We start from the raw sequence: 22428 nt of genomic DNA, 5'->3' as shown, positions 1-22428 counted from the left end.
ACACCCAATGTACCTTTTACTTAAGTACTAAGCAACTAACTCTCTCGGCGTTCTTTCCTCCCCGCTTCTCTCTCTGTTCTTGAATCTTGAACTTCTTCCTCTTGGTCCTTTTCTATTCCCATCCTCTTATTTTCTGTGTCACGAGAAACCCTATAGTCCTTTCTCCTTTTCTCTCCTTCTGATACGAAAAACCCTAATCTCTCTCTCTATATATACATATAAATTCTTTTAAAATCCCAAAATGTCTGGTGCAGCTTTGGACATGAGCCTCGATGATCTCATCAAGAACAACAAGAAATCTGGAGGTTCCAACTTCAGGGGCCGACCTCGACCCTCCGGACCTGGCCCCGCTCGCCGCTTCCCTAACCGTGCTGCTAATCGAACTACGCCCTACACCACCGCTAAGGTTTCTTGAAATCGACCTCTCTTTCTTATACATACGTATATATAATCGAATCGATCATGGGTTTGGATAGCTTCATTTTTCTTGATTCGTGCCCAAAGGAAGCCTTTTTGGTACTAGTTATGTGAAAAAAAAATCATTGGATTCAGGCGCCAGATTCGACGTGGAAGCACGACATGTTTGGTGCAGATCAGGCTATGGCGCACCCTTCACAAATTGGCGGTCGACCTCTTCTATTGAAACTGGAACCAAGCTCTACATCTCAAAGTTGGATTATGGTGTCTCTAACGAGGACATCAAGGTATTTTTTTTTCGTTATTTCTTTTTCTTTGTGTGTGTGTGTTTCAATGTTCATCGGATATTTTATTGTCTTTCTTCTTAAAAGGTTGTTTTATGGATTTTGTTGTCAGATATGGTGAAAACCGTGTTCGTGTACCTAATTTTATTCTCATCTCTAATTTTATAAACAGCAATAATGCTATATAGGTTATGACAATTTTCACAAGACGAGGCATTGCAGTTTTTATCATAGAAAATATTGGGGATTTTAATTGGTTTAGTGGGGTGTTTTGAGCTGCCAGGATTTCAGTCTCTACTTGTTATTTGTCACCAAGTAGACATTATATGAATACCATTGTCTTCTTTTTGAAGGTGTATCGGTTCAATAATTTGGAATAATTTTCTAGGGTACAATCGTTTTAACTTGCAAGATATGTGCAAAGCTGCTTTTAGATTTCCAGGTTTGGAATCTCTGACTCGCATCAATTACTGTAATGGTCTAATGATGTAACACAAATGGGAGGGACAGTATTACAAGCTTTCCGTACCAAAATCTATGTAGGGCAGAGGCAAAGAGTGGGTTTTGGGCCGATTATATTCAGTTTTCTATGTCTGAAACACTGGTTAAAATATGGATAGCTAAAGAAAAAAGTATAGGAGGAGAAGAGACAGAATTTTGTAGTTTTGCCTGGATTCTTGTGTATTTCATGGTTTTCACTGACAATGGTTACTTTTCATCACACAAATAGAATCTAAAATTCTCACTTACCAAAAAAAAAATTAGAATCTAACATTCTCAAAACTCAACTCCGTTGAGATAAAGAAATTGGGCACTACTAATTTTATCTTTTTATTCCTTTGTTTTTCTTCAAATCCGACAACCGTCTCAAGATTTATTTCTCAGGATCAATTTGTTGGTCCATATGATTAGCTTTAGTAACATAATGTCTTGGAACTGAAGTTGGACGAGAAAAGAGTATTCTGGTTCTACAAATTTATCTTTAGCAGGATTCTTACCTTGGTTAGCAACCGCAGTAGCTTTTCTTGTCAAAGCCAACGAAATGATAGGTGCTTTGATAGAGTTTATTTGTCGTCTACTAAGTGCATTTGGCATTGTTATAGCATGTAGTAAGCACTTCTCTTTTTTTTCTTTTTTTTTTTTAATGTAGATTTGTAAAAAGGTGTTGCTTGTGAAAGATCAAATCGTGTTTAGTGAATCAGTGATGCATACAAAAATAGATTTTATAAATATTCTCTTTCCACAATTAGACTCATTGTATAAGTTTTTCCCTGTACTTGCAAACACAACTAAAAAAGCTCCAAATTTGAACTTTGACTAAAAAGCTCTAATAGGTTAAAGGGGCTAACACTGAAAAGTAATTTATTTTGACACAAAATTATAAGTGCGTTTTAGCCTTTCCAAACACGACACCAAACATCCTATAAATCTACACTATCAATTGAACCGATGTATTATTTGAATCTTAATGTTTTTTTTTGTTTTTTTTTAAATAACAATTATAACTTGGAATTTAGTTACTCATTGTCACCGTCAAGTAAGAAGATTAGTAATATCAAACTATTCATGATTCGACATAGGTTCAATGTTTGATTCGCGGGGATGGTGCCGCTCCTGCACTCAGAGCGCAAATAAGTGGTTTGAGTGTGGATTTGGCCCCAACCCACAAACCGGCTTTCACAGATTCATGAATTCATCTTATTCTAATGATTCTTATCAAAATTTTCATCAATTTCAAAGTCCAGGAGTGTGACAATGATTGTCCGTACGAGAGAGAAGAATCTTTATTTTAAATCACTGAAGTTCTTTTTTCCCTGAGGTTAGGTTATTTTTTTATTTTTATTTTTATTTTTTTTCCAAGAAGAATAAAAGGGCAGTGTGTAGCATGTATCCATGCCCTGGCTGTTTTTTTTGGTGGGGGGTTATGATGCTGTGCTTGAGACAAAATGCACCAGAAGTCCATGCTGATCTGGTTCCTGATCCGCGGAGTGACGATTTCTCATTGGGTCTTCCTTTTTCTTGAGAAAATTAGTTTTTTTTTTTTTTTTCTCTCCATTGGTATCTGGCTAGGGCTGCTCTTGTGGAAAAAGAGAGGAAAAGGGACTACACTGAAATTATGATCTCACTAGTAAATATTCAAACAGCGGAATGTGTCATATGTGACGGCCTCATTATGACAAATGGATATTGATAACATGTGCAATAAGTTTTAAGGCACGCTGGTCACATTGAAAAAAAACACACTTTTAGATTTTACAAAGTGCTATTTTGATTTAATTTACATAGTTTTCATTATATATTAGGGGTGGGCAAATAATCCGAGAAACTGATCTGATCTGGTCCGATCCGTGCAGATCGAATCAGATCGGATTGCTACACCCACGGATTGGTGGCGGATTCAAAAAAATCGAATCCATAGCTCACGGATTGGGCTGTTAAAAATCTAATCCAATCCGTGAGATTTATATATATATATATATATATTCAAAGAATGTATTAGTGAATTTAATTAATTGATGATCATTTAATGAACTCTAAGAATATATTATTATTTAAATATATGAATTAATGGTGATAAATTAAATTTTATCTATTGGGTTATGGTTAAAAAATAAATAATATTGGACTATTTTGGGAAAATCTCAATCCGCGGATCTGATCTGTCATCCAACGGATCTGATCCGATCCGTGGGATAACGGATCGATGGCGGATTCAGATTTTTCCAATCCGTTGGGAGCGGATTGGATTAGGATTGATGGCTAATCCAATCCGATCTGATCCGTGGCCACCCCTATTATCCTATGACCAAATATATTCAAATTCCACTTTAAACCCACTATGGAACAATTTTTTGATTATATTAATTTCTTATCAGTACATTTATATACATTAACTTATATATATATATATGTTATATATATTGGTAACATAAGTTTACTATTGTATGCATTCTAAAGATGTTACTCCTCTTAGTAAGTTTTAAGTTCTACTCTTTTGCTCCCACTCTCTCTTTTTCCCTCGCTCCTACTCCTGCTTTGTGACTTGTATTTTTTCTTTTAAGTGATTTTGTAGTTTTTGCCCATAGTAATTTCTTCTGAATTTGCTTTCATTGTATATATGTTTTCCTTAATACTGTTGGAAGTGTCCAGAATGAGGATATTTTGTTGGTTGGATTTTCTAATATAGAATTAAGCTTTGTGCAGGAACTCTTTGCAGAGGTTGGTGACCTGAAACGATATTCAATACATTATGATAGGAGCGGGAGGTCAAAGGTATCATATAAAGTTTGCCATATTGTGGTCTTCTGAAGAATTCATTATGTATCACTGCAATTTAGATATACTCTTTCCTTTAGGGAACAGCAGAAGTTGTCTTCTCACATCGACAGGATGCTTTATCAGCTGTCAAGAGGTACAACAATGTCCAGCTTGATGGGAAGCCAATGAAAATAGAAATTGTGGGAACAAATATTGCTACTACTGCTGTGCCTCCAACGGCAGATGGTACTTTCGGAAACTCAAATGGCATTCCCAGAAGGTAGGGATTGTGGTCATTTTAGTGTCTCAATGTGCTTATATTTACAAAATCATACTTAAGTTCAAAATTTCAGTTTGGTTCAACTTGTTTTCTATGTTTCGGATTGCTGTATTCTTGCATTGGTCTATTTTGTTTCATTTATATTGAATGTGTTGCAATTACTATCATTGTTATGCTGCAAAAAAAAAATACTTTTATTGTTTAGGTCATGAAAATATTAAGAGGTGTTCACGCTCTATTGATGACTAGTCAAAATTTGCAAAAAAATGATATATTTGATCTATTGATGACTTGTACTGTTTAATTCTTGCTATATATTGATGACTTGTAACATTTGATATTTGTGATCTTTCCTTATAATTAATTAAATATTCAATTGAAACCTTGAAACATTTTTTAATTGCTGAGAACCATATCTAGTATGTGGTTATGCCGATGAGTTTTGCATTTATATGGTGGAAGAACTGTTGAAAATTATTAGATTGCAGATAAAATCAGATGCTAATTTATATACGCACACATTAGATGTTAAGGGGTCTGATATGGCACTGGATCCTTATCCCGACCCATCCTGCCTGGAAAAATCTAACCATTTCCTTGTCCTGTACCCCATCACAGGCTTACACCTTGGGTACCTTAACTATTCCTGAATATTCTTTTCAGATCCAACTATTCAGGACCCATTGATTGCATGAAACTAATTGGCTGAATAAGAAGATCTACAATTAATAATAACATAAAAAAGGCGTTCAAAAGGGGAACGCGTCCCTTATACAAAAATGGAACCGGAACTAAGGCCCCAAAGAATCCAAAAATTAATTAAATCATCAGAAGAAGAGCAAGAACTCCTCTTCACATAATTGAAAAGAGAATGAAGAATGTGATGTTTCACCATTGCCGTAGACGACTCTTTATCTTCAAACATTCTACTATTTCTCTCCTTCCAAATGCACCACCAAACACAATGTGGGATAACTCACCAGAAATCGCGTACATCCCTTCTCACGCAACATCCTCTCCATACATGAATCAATCCTTAGTAGATCGTGGCATTACCCAACACATGCCAAACAACCCAAAAATAAGATTCCAACAGTCATTCGCCACAGGGCAATGCATAAGGAGGTGATCAACAAACTCCCCATCTTTCTTGCATAGACAACACCGATTAAGAATACAATTGCCCCTTTTCCTTAAATTATCAATTGTCAAAATCTTTCCCCAAACAACAGTCCAAACAAAGAAAGCCACCCTAGTTGGAGCCATGGATCGCCAAATAGTTTTCCACGGGAAAACATAATTAACCAAATGAGACAGACATAAGAACAGGGATCTTACTTCGAAACGACCGTGGGAAGAAGGAACCCAAATCAAATCATCATTTTCTCTGCCAACACCCTCCTTTCGATACAGAAAATCCAAAAAACACATACCTCATCTATCTCCCAATACTGAAAAGAGCGCCGAAAGTGCACATCCCACGTAATTCCATTGCTATCAAGACGATAACAATCAGCTACAAAGGTGTGTTTATCAACTGCAATACTAAATCTCTAAAATTATTAAGATCTAGTTCAAAGACAAGCCCTTGAATTTGTTTAACTAATAACGTTTTTTTTTTTTTCCTTAGTTGGTACTCACACACACATGCCTCCACTGAGATTCGAACCCCTAACCTCCCAAACTAATTTTTAAATTTTACATTAACAAATCAAATTACTTGTGCGAAGAGAAATTATTGAGGCAAACATCCGCAACATGACCAGGCCATGGGCTATGGGCTATGCAGTATGGACTCAAATTATCAACTGGTAAGGCCTTTGGAGGTACTCCCCCTAGATCTCCAGTTTGAGATTAGCCAAAGGTGAGGCTTGGACTTACATGATGGATGTGGTTTGTGGCGATTGTATGAATCCAGAGTTTGCACATCATTTAAGAGTCCAAATTGGCTAGCGGGTGGTTTAATTCTTCGTTAAACAAACACCACCCCCCCCCCCCCCCCCCCCCCCCCCACACACACACACACACACACACATAAAAAATGACCTGGCTATGTTGATGATGATAAAACGTGTTGGATAAAGAGATGATGTTTGTGGTACGGTTTGTGATGAAAACAGAAATTATGACAACAAAGTGGTGAGAGACTTTTAATCCTTGAACATAAGCACATTGGAAAGAACCCGTATAACAAATCCCAATAGATGCAGGCATGATACCTGGTTCTTTTGTCAAATCACCATCCTTACATATGATATATTATGATCCAATCATTATATGTATCAAAATGAAAGAGAAGATTCTGGAAATGTTTGATGTCATTGACTTCCTTCTTCAAGGTGATCTTCTACTAAAATCAGAGGTTTGGGAGGTGAATAGTTTATGTAGTTTAAAGATGAGATTTGGAGTTTAAGCTTTGTCAAATACAGTTTGTTACATTGTCATTTAATATATAATGCATCTGTATGTGAAACGTAAACACCACAAGTCTTCCCCCCACCCCATCCCAAAGAAAAAAAAAAAAAAAAAAAAGGAAAAAAAGAAAGAAAAGGAAAATAAAAAAATAAACTCATGAAACAATGTAATGGAAAAAAGAAAAGAGATATTATGCAATGAAAGTCTGATTGAGGCTTGAATTCTCTTTTAAGCCTGTCACAGGCACACCTTCGGTTTCAGTGTTTTGTGCGATATTCTTCCTGAAACTTCCCATTCTTTGAACTTGCATGATGCTTACTCTTGCAAATTTGTAAATTTCTGTACATGGTAGCGGAGCACTCCTATGCTTAGTTTATCGTTTGGTAATTTGGCATTCCGTACTTCCATCAAATTTCTTTGCACCTTCTCTCAGGAATTTTTGAGGTCAAACGTAACAATCCTTTTTCATTTCTGTAACTATAAAATAAAAATGCAGTATTCCATATTAATTTCTTTGGAATATGGTTATGGAACAGTGGTCAAAGAAGGGGTGGTGCACAGGGAAGGAGTCGTGGTGGTGGCAGTGGAGGCTCTGGATTTATAAGGGGCCGTGGACGGGGAAGGGGCAGTGGTGAGAAGGTATCTGCAGAAGATCTTGATGCTGATTTGGAGAAATATCATTCAGAAGTAATGCAGACTAGTTGAAGGCATAACAAAAATTTATAGCTCGTCTCTTTGCACCTGCTATTGCCACTGTGTACTTGATGATGCAACATCCTCTTACTATTTTGTGTATTTCTATCGACATCCAATTCTTTGAGTAAAAACGGAGAAAGTGCTTGTAGAGAACTGTCAGAGAAACATTATTTAGAGAGCTTGGGCTTTTATTTTTTATTGTTTCTTTTGATGGGTTAATGGATCATAGTTTAAGTCTGCACCTCAACTTTTGGTTCCATTAGCTAGCGGAGTCGTCATTTATTCATCCCCGTGTGGAGGCATAGAAATGGGAACTATTTCCTTTTGTTTTCCGAAACACAATGTTGGCATTGTCTGCAAGCTGGTAGAGAATTAAGCTAAAAGAGAATTTCTACTACTTTGGAATGCTGGGATTTGTTTCGGCTCATTAACATCGAGGAGACTTCAACTCGAGGTAATTTCTTTATGATTTACTTCTGTGGACTCTCGACTGTTAAAGTTGTATTTCTTGCTTTATGGCACAATTATGTGGTTAATTAGGTGTTTAGTCATTTTGGGTTGCAGTATTTATTCTTCTTTCCTAGTACCCTTTCCAGGGATTTACTAGTGCTTATATGATATGGACCTTGACGCAGTAAAACAATGAGTTCATATGAATCTTTTTGCTTGATTTGACCTGTTGACATTTTGGGGATGAACAGGTCAATAGAATTCCAATGGCATGGTTAAAATCTGGGGAAGAAGTCGAATTTTGTTCCTAGTTGTACTACTTAGTTAATCAATCAGCTTTCATGTCAGACCCTATACTATGTTTGGACTACCTGGGTTTTGTGGAAGGAATATTTTGATATGCCAATGTGGCTTTCAGTGGTGATGTTGCTTGTTTGGAAGCAAGCACATCTAGAAGTGATGCACGCAATTTGGAGCGTAAAGAGTTCTCCTACAGCTTCACTGGAAAGAGGAACATTTTTTTTATAGAAGACAGCTCCCTAGCACATTTTTTTTATAGATTGGGGGTGTTGGGCTGTCTTATATTCAGCTGGTACATGCTGGGGGCTGGCCGAATTTTGATGATGCTAAAGAGGAACTTGAAGGAGGGGCCTACTGGCTATTGCAGAATTGATTGCTACTTCAGTCATGAGCAGCTATTATTTTTAAATATGATTGACAAATTGTAGTCGTTATCATAATAATTAAGTTTGGTTTGGGTTTTAAGTAGTGATGATCTTGTAGTTATACTTCTTACTGATTGAGTAGAAAAATGGGAAATCAATGTCAACTGCACAAGGTGTAAATTTGAACCAAGAGAAGGAAACATGAGTGGTTAGGGTTAGGGTCCACGCGGTTCGGTTTGAACCAGTTTAAGAGTTATTTTGGAATTAAACCAATTTTAATAGATTCATAAAATTTGGAACCAAATCGAACTATTTGACCAAAGGAATCAAACCAAATCAAATCGTGAAAAACCGGTCGGTTTGGTTTCACGTTTTTTCTTTTCATTTTTTTTGGTTATAGAAGTATTCATATTTAAAAATTCACATGTACAATTATAACCAAGTTACCAACATATTCAGAACTATCAGAATAAATTCAGAATTGCTAATAGCCTAATACATTTGGAATTATTAATTCAACAGCAAACAATTGGATACAATTCAAAATTCAGCTACTAAAAATCATCTAATAAATTGATATGACCTAAGAGAATTAAGAGCGGATCTAGGATTGATGGTTGCTACAAAATTTCTAAATGATTTGGATTGTAAGATTATATTATATTATATTATATATATTGTATAATTTAAGATATATATATGTGTGTGTGTATATATATATATGTATATAGCATAACGGTTCGGTCTAGTTCGGTCCTAAAGGACTTCAAACCGTGATCAAATCGTATCTTTATGGTTTCACAAATCGTATATTTATGGTTTCACAACTTTAAAACAGTAACCGAACAAAACCATTAACAAATCAAACCAAATTGTCCGATCCAATTTGAATTTTCCAGTTTACCGGATTTTTGTGCACATCTGGTCAGGTTGTGACAATTTACTCCCATGTTAAGTCTATATGGCGGTTGTACTCGTTGCCCTGATGGATTTCAAATAATAAGCACCACAAGTTCCAAGTTGGTGTTAGCAAAGATCACAGATTGACACATTATACGCATAATGCGGTAGCTTCTGAATTTTCTCGGGTACAACTACTGAATTTTCTCGTGGCACGCGGGCAGCTGTGTAGACTGATGAGGTACCAGCCTTGATGGATACATGATGTCACATTAAGTCCGTGAGGAAATAAATACACCGCTTGTGTAATTTATAGATTTTATGTTAGAAATGTGTTTACGTGTTTATTTTCATTGTAAATAACCTATTTGGGTTTAAATCCTTCCATGACGTGCGCTGTTGCAGGGTGGTTCTTGAACGTGCATTTAACTTTAAAAAAAATAATAATAATAAGAAAAATTAAAAAATATATAAATAAATAAATAAATAAATCACCAGGCTACAATAAAATACATAAGTTTATTCCTTGCGTCAATGCGTCTGGATTGTTTTTTGTTGCTCCTTGGATAAGCTCCATTTGAATCAGATAATAATAAACCAAAGGAAAATTGAGTACAGTGAAAAGTTAAAAAGTTCAAAGTGCTGTTTTTAAATATATATTATAAACTGTGACAATAAATTGTGCAAGGCTTCTCAAAAATTACCTTCACAAATAAAAATCAAATGCAAATTTTTGTACACAACGTCAGAATCCAATGGAACAAAGCCCGGACCACATCACTTCAAACCTGCCAGCCCTACCCACCGAATCCAGCAGCAACATTGGTTATCCCAAATCTGTATACAAACCTGAAATTTTACTAGTGTTTTACAAAGATTTATTTGATCCACAATTGGCAGAAGAGAAAAAAAGAACTGCCACACTCACATCAGACAATCTGCCTTCACACAATGTTCATTTTAAACCTTACACGAGGCCGCGTATATTGGATTTCTAAAATATATTATGACCTCTTGGCATTTCTCAACTTCTCCCAACTAGAAAAAACCAACCTCAGCAGAGAATACAGTACCGCTTCTAAGCAAGAGAGTATGAAGTTCCAGCAAGAAGAGGGCCAGTACCATGGATATAGCAACCGGAAAAACAGACTAATAAGATGCCGAGGAATTCGCCCAACCTGAACCAAAGCATCAATTTACTCTATAAGAATTCCCAATTAAATTGAAAACAAAAATAAATAAATAAAGAAACAAAACTCAGCAAAAAGGGCAATTAATTTAATTTAATTCACACCATAGACACCTGGCCAAATCTAGGTGTATTTGCAATGTAGCATCAGGCAAGTCATCTAGTCAAAGCTTGAAGAAAATGAATTGCAATGAGCCTCGCTCATACGTAAAGCAGCCACTATCAAACTTACTAAAGCAACGAGCATTCTAGTTAGAACACCAGAGTATTTAATTACGAATAGATTATAAAACACAACACACTTCATCCCTACCACAAAATGTGTGGGATGTAAATTTTGGTAGATTATAACAATGGGCAGCTGTTCGTCGTCAGAGAAGAGAATGTAGATTCGGGCCATAGTTGTTCTGTCATTATTTTAACTGATGAGTTGGTATGTTTTATTGATCTTCCAGACATGTGGGGTGTAATCATAAAACAATATCAACGCAGCGTGAACACTGAATTGAGTGCCAACAAACAGTTTTACTGCAAGAGGCAATGGATTGCACCACCAGGGGAAAAGGGAGAAAAAGCATGCAGCTTTCTAAAAAGGTCCACAAAAGAGGTCACTTCCACATGTGCTATGAAGTTAAAAACCAAAGTCCTTATAGTTTTCAATTTTTGACTCCTGAAAGCGTATACGTCTTCCAAGATTCCAGCTTGTACAGAAGAATACAAGGAAGAACATTAAACATTGTCCAAATGTGTCCATGTCCTGTCTAAACCGTGTCCAACCAAAAAAATAAAGTATTCAAAATTCAGGACACTTCCAGCCGTGTCATATGTGTATGGGCCGTGCCGTCAGCCTGCTGATCCTCCCTGAAGCTTGATTTCTTTTCAGTTTCTTGGACAGCTTTCTTGAGCCAACTTCAGAGGGTCATATCTCACTCGTTTTTAATCGAAATCAGGTCATTCTTAAGCCTAACTTCAATAGTTTGAAGTTGGATTTCCAATGGTACCAACCACACACAAAAATTCCAACCGTAGTGAGAGTTATGATAGTTTTAGTGAGATACGGTCGTGGTATCTCTTAATAGGAGGATGCCTCTTTGTTCTATTTCATATCTTTTCCGTTCGGATTCCGAATTAGGCGATTCTTGAGTCTAGTTCTTTAGTGGATGACCATGTGAATTTTCAATGATTCGGCGCATCATTGTTGACCCAGGATGACTGCTGTAACTGAATATCGGGTGCTTGGTCCCATGATAAATGGATGCTCATGGATTGAATTGCATCCGCGTACAAGCCAGAAGCATCAGGTACTTCTCTCTTCCACCAAGATGCACTTTAATTGATTATTGCATAATTGTTTATTTCTAGTGAAATTGTAAATTATTTTAATTGGCCATTGACTCTATTCAAACCCCCCCACCCACCACCCCCACCCCCCCCCCCCCCCCCCCCCCTCCCCCCCCTCTAGAGTCAATTAGCAAGAGTATCCCGTGACTTCCTACTTAATGCATCGGCCACCACATTGGCCTTTCCCGGATGATACTGCAACTCAAAGTCGTAGTCCTCTATGAACTCAACCCATCTGCGCTGTCTCCAAAATCCGACCCCCCAATGGCCAAAAAGGGCGAAAATGAACAAGAAATGGGAAATTTGAAAACTAAAATTAACAAATGATTTCAAATTACCGTTACTCTACAATTACGAGTCTATTTCGCCTTTTGAATAAATTCTTTAATTAAACAAATGAAAAATTCCAACAAAATAGAACTCTTCTATACAAGGCACAAGCATATTCAAGCAAAATGGTCAAAATAAGATGAAGTTAACACACACCCATTGATTGTAAGTCGATATCATTATTAAGATAAGATAATTGAAAAAGGGCTTTAGCCCAGTGCGGCAGTGCACGAGGGAGGCTCCAGCCATTGCAGGATCTAGGAGGGCCAGATGTACGTAAGATACGAAAATTACTCGCATTAAAATTCTCCGATAGATATTCTTAGGCTATAAATAAAAATTTACTCACAGGAAAAAGCAAATCTAATGCCTCCCAAGCAGCATGACGAACAACTCTTGTTGGATACATTGGACCTCCAGGAGAAGTGAAGCTATATAAGCAAGTTTTCAATCTCGTACTCGTGGTCATTCTCAGTTCAAGACCTGCAGAGATTAGTCAGGCTGCAATAAACATGATATTCTAGATTCTTGCCTGAATCATATTATATTCAAATGACGTATGATCAATGGTTGAAATTCTACTACCTTGGAGTACTTTAAGGTGAGAAAGGTAATGTATCAGTACTGGCTCCACCTTCAACTTTTGAAGCTGACCAATCAGGAAAATTTAAACCCATTAAGAAAAAAATTCACCATAGCAACAAAAATAAAGTCATCAAAGGAAGCCATCTCTAAGGACAGTAATATAATTCTCACCTGATCTGCGAGTTCGATAACAAAAATATCTGCTCGACCACCAACTAAGAACGCATTTGGGAAATCAGGAAAATGTTTCAAGAAGCTCTCCAGCTTGTCGGCTGTACAATACATAAGATCAGACGCAGGCAATTTCACATCTTGAGGTTCAACAGAAAAGTGCACCACTAACCAGACCTACCTAAGTCGTAGAAAATTATGAACCTTGAAACTAGAAGGAACAGATCTTGTTGGGCCTGAGTAGGGAAGAATGGGCAAGAAAATATTTCATCATTAGGAAAGTGCACTCAAAATACTGATCGAATCACTACGTATATTATTAGCATGAGAAAATAATATGGGCAGGATCAATATTAACCTGCAAGGGGATTTTCTCTAATCGGTCAGGCACCAGTGCAACCTCCTCCAGTAAATACTGAATCCAACAGAAAGGACAAGAGTGAAAAATATATCTTCAATAGCATCGTGTAATGTAAACAGCGAGAATATTTTACCCTAAAAAAAAGGAATCATACCCGGAAGAGAGTTTGGAAACGTCTCGTGTTTGTTTGGATGTCAATCCTGCAGACAAACAAATAATTACATTACAATAAAGCATCATTTATATTCTTTTTCCCAGGGAAATTCAAAGAACAATGAATAAGACAGTTACTACAAATGATAAAAATAAATAAATAAATAAAATAGAAAGAGTGAAAGGGCTCTTAAGGACTAGCATGAGAGTAAACTAAAAAAGGTCGTTTTTTACAAAAACTGGGATCTTACAACTATCAATGCCAAAAAATTCAAAGGAAAAGAAGGAACAAAAAATAATTTAGGTAACCTAAAAAGATGCCAGCAAATTAGTTGTTGAATGTGCGTGTATGCACGATAAGCATTAAATAATCAACAGTAATTGATATTACTTGTGAACTAACTCCAAAGAAAGGCATTGGCTATCAACTTCATAAGTAACTAGTCAAAGTAACATCCAAATGTGATTGCTAATATTTACATGGACCATACCAGAAGACATTTGTAGCACCTTGAACAAGAGCTGACGAGTAACGAAGAAGAACTTCTGAATTATCAAGTTGGACTTCGAACAACTGCAAAAAAATGCAAGTTATGTAGCAGGAAGGCCACAGTAAAAGAAATAAGTTCGTTAAAGCTCTAAGTTGGCAAAAATTCGAAAGCTCCATACTAATGACATGAATAGTGCATCCTGAACCTCCCATAACCTTAAAACTATTCCTTTAATGCTCAGTTAACATGGCCACTGGACCTCCACTTGTGTATAATTTTTCATTTGCACAAAGATGGGAACCAGAATACAAACTTGGCCCCTCCTGTGTGGGAATGAGTTGGACAAATCCCATTTCTGAAAATGGACTACTCCTAAAACACTGGCCCACAACATGATAATTGGAAGAAATGAAACCATAAACAACTGTGCATCTTAGAAGGGCACTTTTCTATTTTTGTTGTCATTATTTTCTGTTTAAAATTAGCTACTTTTATTATCTTATTATTATATTTCTCTGGAGGGAAGGATCTATCTAAATCAACCATTCCCAAAAAGCAAGGAATTCACAATCACACACACACACAAAAGAATTTATTTCTGTTTCTGGCCAACGGTGACAATGGAATCCTCAACCCACATTTAGATGCCATGCCAATATATAACCATCACGTAACAACAGCCTTGGCTGCATTTCTTAACAATGCCTGCATCTCATAAACCTAATCAAGTCAACTGGCACGTCAAGATGTTTGAAATGCTATAGAAATATTGAAATTGACTGAAAAATCTGAAGTCTAAAATAACTTATCCCCTGTCCGCCAGATAATCAACACAACAGTTTCCAGTTTACTATGTGTGCGAAGGGAACTAAGTCCTTGTTAAATGTAACATGATTAGTAATACCAGTGTCAACTTCTTACATGACAGCCTTTACCCACAGGTGTAGCCCAGGTGAGGGTAAAATTTGGATTTGGACACTGCATCTACCCAGATATCCAATATCCACAACAGAAACATTTGCCAAGATTTCAATGATAAGTCATTGTCTATTATATAAGCAGGTGTTGGAGTTTTACTTAGTAGTAGGCAGGAAGACAATCCAAATGGAAACTATAATAATTACAATGGGTAAATAAATCACTGAATTCCCCCTACTTCATAAGGTGTGAAATTAGACCAAGGGGAATCTCCATAGAAACTAGTCCCTTAGATTTCGCACATGGAGATCGAGACACAGCCCCAGGGCTATGGGGAAAGATGTATATCAATCCATTCACACCAGAAAATCAAGATGCAGTTAAAATTCGCCAAGCATTATTTATTTATATCCAGTGAGCAGGGACCTTTAATATCTTACGCAAAGCTTTTTAAGAAAAATTAAATGTTTAGTTTTTGGGATGTTCTGTATGAGTAATCAAGAGCTTTCTGTTGTGACCATTGTTACCAGAATTCACTCCAAAGCAGTAAACTTGGGGTTTTAAGCAATTTTAAAGTGCTTATGAGATTAGAGGTTCAAAAAAAAAAATGAACATTAGAATAACAATCTACAATTGGTTCCGAACTTGTGAAAAATTGCACATATCTGGACAATGTTAAAGTAGATAGACAAAATAATCAAAAAAGGAATAAATTCTATGACAGTTGTGATCTGACTGACCTTACTGAGTGAGTAACCTATTCCTCATTAACCACTGTACAAACATCTGAAGCTTCTTGGATAAGGAGAGCTCCATCAAATTCTCATGATCCTGGACCGAAAATTCTATTCACCAAAACATACAGCCAACTCTGTACTCTTTTTTTTTTTTTTTCCTCTTCCGAAAGACAAAAACCCACTAGAAGTTTCATTTCAAAATAGCAACAAAATGCTGCCTCAAAAAGTAGTAGCCTAAATAGCTAAGATTCAATGTGTAGAAGCGAACACAAAAGATGCTAAAAAAATAGTCCATGCCCATGTGTTGAAGTATTACACGCTAGTTATTAAAGCAGTATAACCAGGAGGTCAGAAGCCAATTCGTGTAAAGCATTAGGTGATTTTTTAATTAACACAAACTAAAATCATTAATTATATTATAATGTTCCATTGAAAAAGAAAACCATAAAATGCAAGTCAATATGGAGTAAAAAGCAGATTCTAGTTTCTACTATTTGTAACAATTGCTCTCTTTTATTGTCCAGATGGGCCAGTCAAAATCACCACCTGTCAATGCCTCCACCTTCATTGGTTGAGAAGTCCTATTAAGTATTATTCCCAAAAAAAAAACTGAACAGATGATATCATGATAATTGACATGAGCTATTTGAAGAGAACCTCTATGGAAGCCATAAACACACCAGTAAACTAGTGGGGTCTATATGGCTAAAATCTACAAGTAGTAGGGTAGGAAAAGATTACCGCACTTTGGCCTCCATGTATATATTTTATTTGATCGACTCAAAAATAGATATTAGAAGGAAGTACAAATGTAGAAAAATAAGCTTATTTTTTAAGCAAAAAATTCACTAATGCGTTCAACATCACAGCTTGAAGGAAAACTTCTACAACAAAATAGTGCAGTTTACAATATACATGATTACATACCCATTTGTGGAACAGAAGGGAAAAAATGTGAGATGCAAATGATTGGCTCCAGAGTTGGACAATCAAATCAAGAATTGGTCTTCCATTCTCGGGCACCCAAACGAAATGATCAGCAAGCACGTCGTAAAAGCATAAGGGACCAACATTCCCATCCTCTGCAGGGGTAATTAGATCTTCCCTACTCTGAATTATATCTGTTCCAATTCCAAAGCAGAATATGAGTACATCAAAGAACCATAATTGAGTCGGACATCTGAACAGCCTACGACAAATTTAAAAAGATTTAGTACATAAGAAGACTATAAAATCATCATTGTCATCATCGATCAACTTGTTAGAAGAGTAAGTTATGACTGATTAAAATGCCATAACTACAAATAACTCAAATGAAGGTATATTTCAAATGCAAGTATTATCACACACCATTAATGAAGATTCACATATTCACATCTTTTCTTTGTAACACTTCCGACATATAAATTCATAGCTAGATTTTAAACAGTATAGAAAGTATTCATCCAGTATATTAGATCCATTACAGTGCCCACATTTGTGCATAAGGATAAGCATATTATTATATAATCTAAGCATTTTTTTGTCCCTATTTATGTGTGAATCCGGCGGAGGATCTAGAGGACAGATAGGGACCATGCACACACCACCCAGAGAAATCACTAAGGCCACAGCTTCAAGACCTGATTCTAACTTTCAGTATCTCTACAGCAATCCCTGCATCAAAATTTCCTCAAATCTTCAATACTTAGATCCCCCAAACCTTTTGAGTTAAATTTTGTTTACGATATTAGAAACATCCTTCAAGTTCATGAAATCTTGCTTATTAATATATATATATATATATATATATATATATATATATATATATATATATATAGAAACATCCTTCGAGAGTTAAAATATAGAATTTGAATGATACCATTTGTAGTACTAAACTAGCACCTAAGTAATACTACTTAAATTATTGAAATTGCACTTAAATTGGCGAATTAGCTTAATTTAGTTTTTTTTTTTTTTTTTTTTTTTAACGCAAGAACATAAATAATAATTTTTTTTTTCTTAAATTACAACAATTAAAAGCATCTTTGCAAATTAAAATAATTCAAACACAATTTTTTTTACATAAGTAAAGAAAAATTAGTAAACAAATACTTTTAAAAGAAGTGACCCTACACTCAAACCCCCCTACTGAAAGGAAAAACTTAAAGAAAACAAGAAAAGAAAAGAAAGAAAGTACCTTGATCCACCACTATAGGAATTCTCAGTGTCAAAATGCAAACACATGAATATAAGCTTTAGCAAAACCCAATGGGTATGAAGTTTGAGTTTAAATCAATTAACTGGAGAATACCTTTTTACAAAATAAAAACCATGCTCAACTTACAGCTGAAGCAGAGCATAGGGTAGCATGAAGTTGATAGAGCTGACAATCTAACTAGAAATGAGAAGTGAGACAAAGGCCAATTTGTTGAGTACTACTTACAGAACTTTTAGTGAAGACCTTAGCCATAAGATTATCCTTTGAGAACCAAGGACAAGCAGATCATCAAAACTTAGAAAATGATAAATGTCAATACCCCTTTCGAAGCCATGTTCATCATTTTTCTGCTTAGAACAATGATATTATTTATCGCCCATGCAAGATAAAATGCATGCTAAGAGTTCTAAAGCAACAATATATACATGATTGCTGATACCAGAAATGCAGCAATCTTGAGATTTCAGGATCTCTCTAGGAAAGCAATTAGAATGATTTACACGTGAGGGAAAGACTTGGAGACAAATCAACGATGCAAATTCAACAATTTTACAGTTATTCTTAATTCTAAATCAGTCCTAGTCTACAGTCTGCATCTAATCAGGGAATACCGTTAACAAGAATATGAACATCCGGCACTCCCTTCAAACCCACCAAGAGGGAGAGAGAAAGAGAGAGAGAGAAAGAGAGAGATTAACGGCATGAATCTGACCATTACACCAGACCACTTCCCTTCCTCCACATGCACAAACATTTCACCATATACTCTATGCATCCTTAAATGCATGTAGGGGAAAGGGTTGCAGTGAAGTTTTTCTCATCCCACAATTCTTAATTCTTCTATCAAATTCACAACACGAAACATTAAGATGCCAGAAGATCCCTTTGATTATGAAAACCATAGCATTTTCCCCCTTAAACCATTACCAAACAAAAGAAGTAACAAACCATTACGAGCCACACACATTTGATAAACATAGCTTCTCAAACCAATTTTCTATGATATTCATGGAAATATTGCTAATTTTCAAAAATTAACAAGGACGCAAAAGCATTGCTCTCAGTATCTCACATTAGCAACTAAATATCTGAGCCAGACAAGGATTACTAGCTCTACATAGCAAATTAATATTGGTGTAATCCCTTAAAAGGTTACTTGATCACAGTTTGACGCAAAGGTCAAATCACAAAAAATGCATTCATTCACAGAAAACTCTATGAACAGGTTTGGATCCTTCGAACTACCAATTTCAAATTTTCACATCTCTTCATAAAGTTTTGATGATTTTACGTAGTACAGCCATAATTCTTCATTATACTCTTTTGAAAAATAAATCAAGTTTCCTCCATTCTCTTACCGGTCTTTCTAAATGTGGTTTTGGGAAAACTATTCTGACAACTACCACTTAACTCATTTTATTTTTTCTTCAAGGTCCTTTCATGATGATTTAAGAACAACTGGTAAATCCAAATTCAAGAACTCAGATTAAGTAAGAAACGTGCTGCATACTGGCTAACTCAGCATGAAGCACTATTCTTTTTAAGGTGACAATAGCAGCCTTACTCTGTGACTCTGTGTACAAAGGTTGTGCACCTTTTGGCGCTTATTTACAAAATCAAAATAAAATACATCTTACTTACTAAAACAAAAAGATTAACCTTGAGAAAACTGATACCGACTATTGTGCTCAAATTGAGATCATTATAATCAGGTCTAGTTCATGTAAGGCGCACTTCAACAACATGAAAAGATAGGTAATGTCTCTAGGTGAAGAATACTTCAAAGTTTCCAACACAAACGAAAGAAAAACTAAATGCATATAAGCACAGTGCACAAGTTTGCTAAAATACACAAATGACAACCGGCTATTATTACTTCAACTTCTTTGTGCTAAGAGATAACACATTAACACTTCTATAGACACACGTAAGTAAATTCATACATACATCATATAATTACCAAAATAATGGTCATCGACAACAAATGAGGGAAAGCATCCTTTAGCATTATAATATTAATCGATGTTAGGATGCATTTGGATGCTATTCTGTTCACATAGCTCTCCAAGAAAGAAGTTAATTGTCAAGGCTGGAACTACAAAAACCACATCCACAACTAATGATAAAGACTCAATATAAATCTCATCGAAATGACAATATTAAAATATTTTCCTACCATTCTAAGAGGGGTAGACACCCTATTTTCCTACTCTAATATGCTGAGTAGAACATGATAGAGCCAATGAATTTCCAAAGGACATCCAAATGCACCCATATTTATTACACGTGAAATTGAAATCCACTATTCACCTTACACAATCTACGAACACATTGAACATCATAATAAGTTGAAGACGAGTTATGTACAACTTAAACTCACCTCTGGCCCTATCATCGACTTCTAAAGCTATGTCCGCGAACAGCTCTTGTAACAGGTTGCGCCTTTGCGACGGAGAAGCTAGTGCCTGCAGCAAATTAAAAGAATAATTTCACTAAACGAACTGCGTAATTAGAAGCTTGAAACAGTTAAGGAAGTAAATTGATTGCTTGCCATACATAAATATGTGTGTGTTTGTGTATATTGCAATACATATACAAAAAGAACGGAAATGAAGAAGACGAACCCGTTGAAGCTTTTTCTCGATTTCTTGAGTAAGAGCGACAAGATGAGCGGAGGTTCGGGGCGGTGAAGCTTGGGGCATTTTGACGATAACATCCAAGCAAAGAGCATTTGGTAATAGAGAACCTCAGCCCTAACCCTAATTGCGATCCAACGAAAGCTTTGATTATACGAGTATATATATAAATATAGATATAGATGTATATGTGTACGTAAAGGGTCTTATGCTTCTTCAGACAAGATTACTCTGAAAGTAATCCACATGTGCGAGACAGAATTTGGAACTGTTGTTCCGTTTACCGATGGTTATTAATATAATATTATACTGATGTGCAACGTGGCGTAGCAGAGAAGCAATACCACGGAGCGAAGAGGACGCGTAATGGAATTTTACACGTGTATTTTTGTTAAGTTGAATATAGATCGGTTTGGATAAATAAAGTAAATGGAGTGTCACACTTGATTCACCAATTATTATCATTTTAACGTATCATATGGTATGGTGGTCCGTCATTGTCTAAAGCGTTGTGTTTATTCATTATTGAGTACAGCTGTTTATGAACATTGCGATTATACCTTATTCATTATTGAGGTCTGACTTTGCCCGACGAACGTGTTTGTTTATTTATTTAAAAGTTTAAATTATTTAACAGTGTTATTAAGGATGGAGGCATAATTTTATTAGAAGAGGATACAATGCACTTATTGAAAAATAAATAAATTAATAAAATTAAAATGCAAATAAGAAAAAAATTAACTCGGAGAAAATGGAACAATACATAATTATATATAAGTGGAAAAAGTATATTTTTGAAAAAAGAAACAAAAATTAGAAAAGGAAAAATATATGGTGTATTTGAAAAAGGGAGATATATGTAACTTTTTTTTTCCTTTTTATAAAAGAAAATTAGAGAAATTTGAAAATTTTAGGAGGGGCATTATTTAAAATTACCATATAAGTATATATATAAAACAAAGATATATATCTATGTAGTAGGTTGGAGAAGGGACAGGGCATCACGTGCCCCCTCAATGCTGCATATCCATTTATTTATACCCAATTACTTTTCTATCCAGAATCGAATCATTCGATGTGCAACAAATTTTTCCTTGTAACAACTACCCAAATTAAAACATTTTGTAGTTAAGAATGAACCTATCATATTGTCCAAGCAATGTTGAAAGATCAATTTTTAACAAGTGGATTTCTCGATGAAAAATTCCTTCAAACAATTACTTAAACAAACATCAGTTAAAAGTACTCCTTTCGGATAGCTAAGGGAAATTTTTTGTCAAAAATATTCATAAAGGGTGTTTTTTGCAGCTGGGTAGTAGCAATTCGTCCTAATTTTAAAGCATTTAAAAACATGAATTAATAAATATAAAAATAATATATTTGATAAATTCACGAGCTTAACGAAATCGGCTACGATCTAAACTGAATTTGAGCTCAACTTCTACCTTTTCAGTTTGTCCGTCCATCAATCCAAGTTTAGAGTGAATAAATAAATATATATATATAAAAGTATAAATGTACGAAGGATCCAAAATTCCAAATAATGGAAAGGGCCATTCGGCCAAACAGAGCTAAAGCCCACAGAAGACCTAGAAAACTAAGCCCAAAGAGGGCAGCCCAATAACCAGTATAACAACACTGATAGGAGTGTCATATTTGGACAAGGAAAATAATTCACCATCATTGGGCATTCTCTCGTGAGCATGCTCACCTTCAACTCTCTCTTTTATTTAACTGTTCTGAGTGTATGATAATGATGACAATTTTTTTGTGATAAAAATATATTTGCTCCAGAAGGCCTTGTGAAAAAAACTGTGTGATAGTTTTGTTGAAATTTTTATCGCTGACAATTCTACGTGTGAGTTACATAAATACTTTAACTATATGATAAATTTTAAAGTGAGTGTCTCCTGAGAGTTGTGTGTGACAAATCAACTATTGCAAGTGGTTT

General features: G+C 35.5%; 1 protein-coding gene and 1 pseudogene across 1 annotated transcript; one reads left to right on the top strand and one right to left on the bottom strand.

Moving 5' to 3' along the window:
- The first annotated feature begins 43 nt into the window (after window positions 1-43).
- LOC132269464 (THO complex subunit 4A-like) lies at window positions 44-7427 on the top strand (annotated as a pseudogene).
- A 2563-nt stretch (window positions 7428-9990) lies between these two features.
- On the bottom strand, window positions 9991-20744 carry LOC132269462 (uncharacterized). The gene is made up of 11 exons (XM_059770653.1): window positions 20466-20744; window positions 20222-20306; window positions 16569-16762; window positions 13987-14069; window positions 13497-13542; window positions 13340-13396; window positions 13163-13217; window positions 12982-13082; window positions 12811-12874; window positions 12575-12708; window positions 9991-10543 (listed from the first exon to the last, which is right to left on the bottom strand). The coding sequence occupies exons 1-11, from the start codon at window positions 20541-20543 to the stop codon at window positions 10370-10372; spliced, it is 1071 nt and encodes a 356-aa protein (XP_059626636.1). The 5' UTR covers window positions 20544-20744; the 3' UTR covers window positions 9991-10369.
- Window positions 20745-22428: the final 1684 nt, after the last annotated feature.

This window comes from Cornus florida, unplaced genomic scaffold (assembly GCF_030987335.1).
Source record: "Cornus florida cultivar Cherokee Brave unplaced genomic scaffold, ASM3098733v1 CherokeeBrave_3.0.0_Hap2_Chr08, whole genome shotgun sequence".
Classification (NCBI taxonomy): domain Eukaryota; kingdom Viridiplantae; phylum Streptophyta; class Magnoliopsida; order Cornales; family Cornaceae; genus Cornus; species Cornus florida.
The sequence above is the reverse complement of the archived record's forward strand: the minus strand, read 5'-3'. Positions and strand labels throughout refer to the sequence as shown.

Coding starts and splice junctions, on each gene's coding strand:
- LOC132269462 (XM_059770653.1), bottom strand. CDS start 20,543: ATGCCCCAAGCTTCACCGCCCCGAACCTCCGCTCATCTTGTCGCTCTT. Junction 14,070..16,568: donor CCCTTCTGTTCCACAAATGG/GTATGTAATCAT, acceptor ATTTTTTTGCAG/TTGTTCGAAGTCCAACTTGA. Junction 13,543..13,986: donor GGTGCTACAAATGTCTTCTG/GTATGGTCCATG, acceptor GTTTGTCTGCAG/GATTGACATCCAAACAAACA.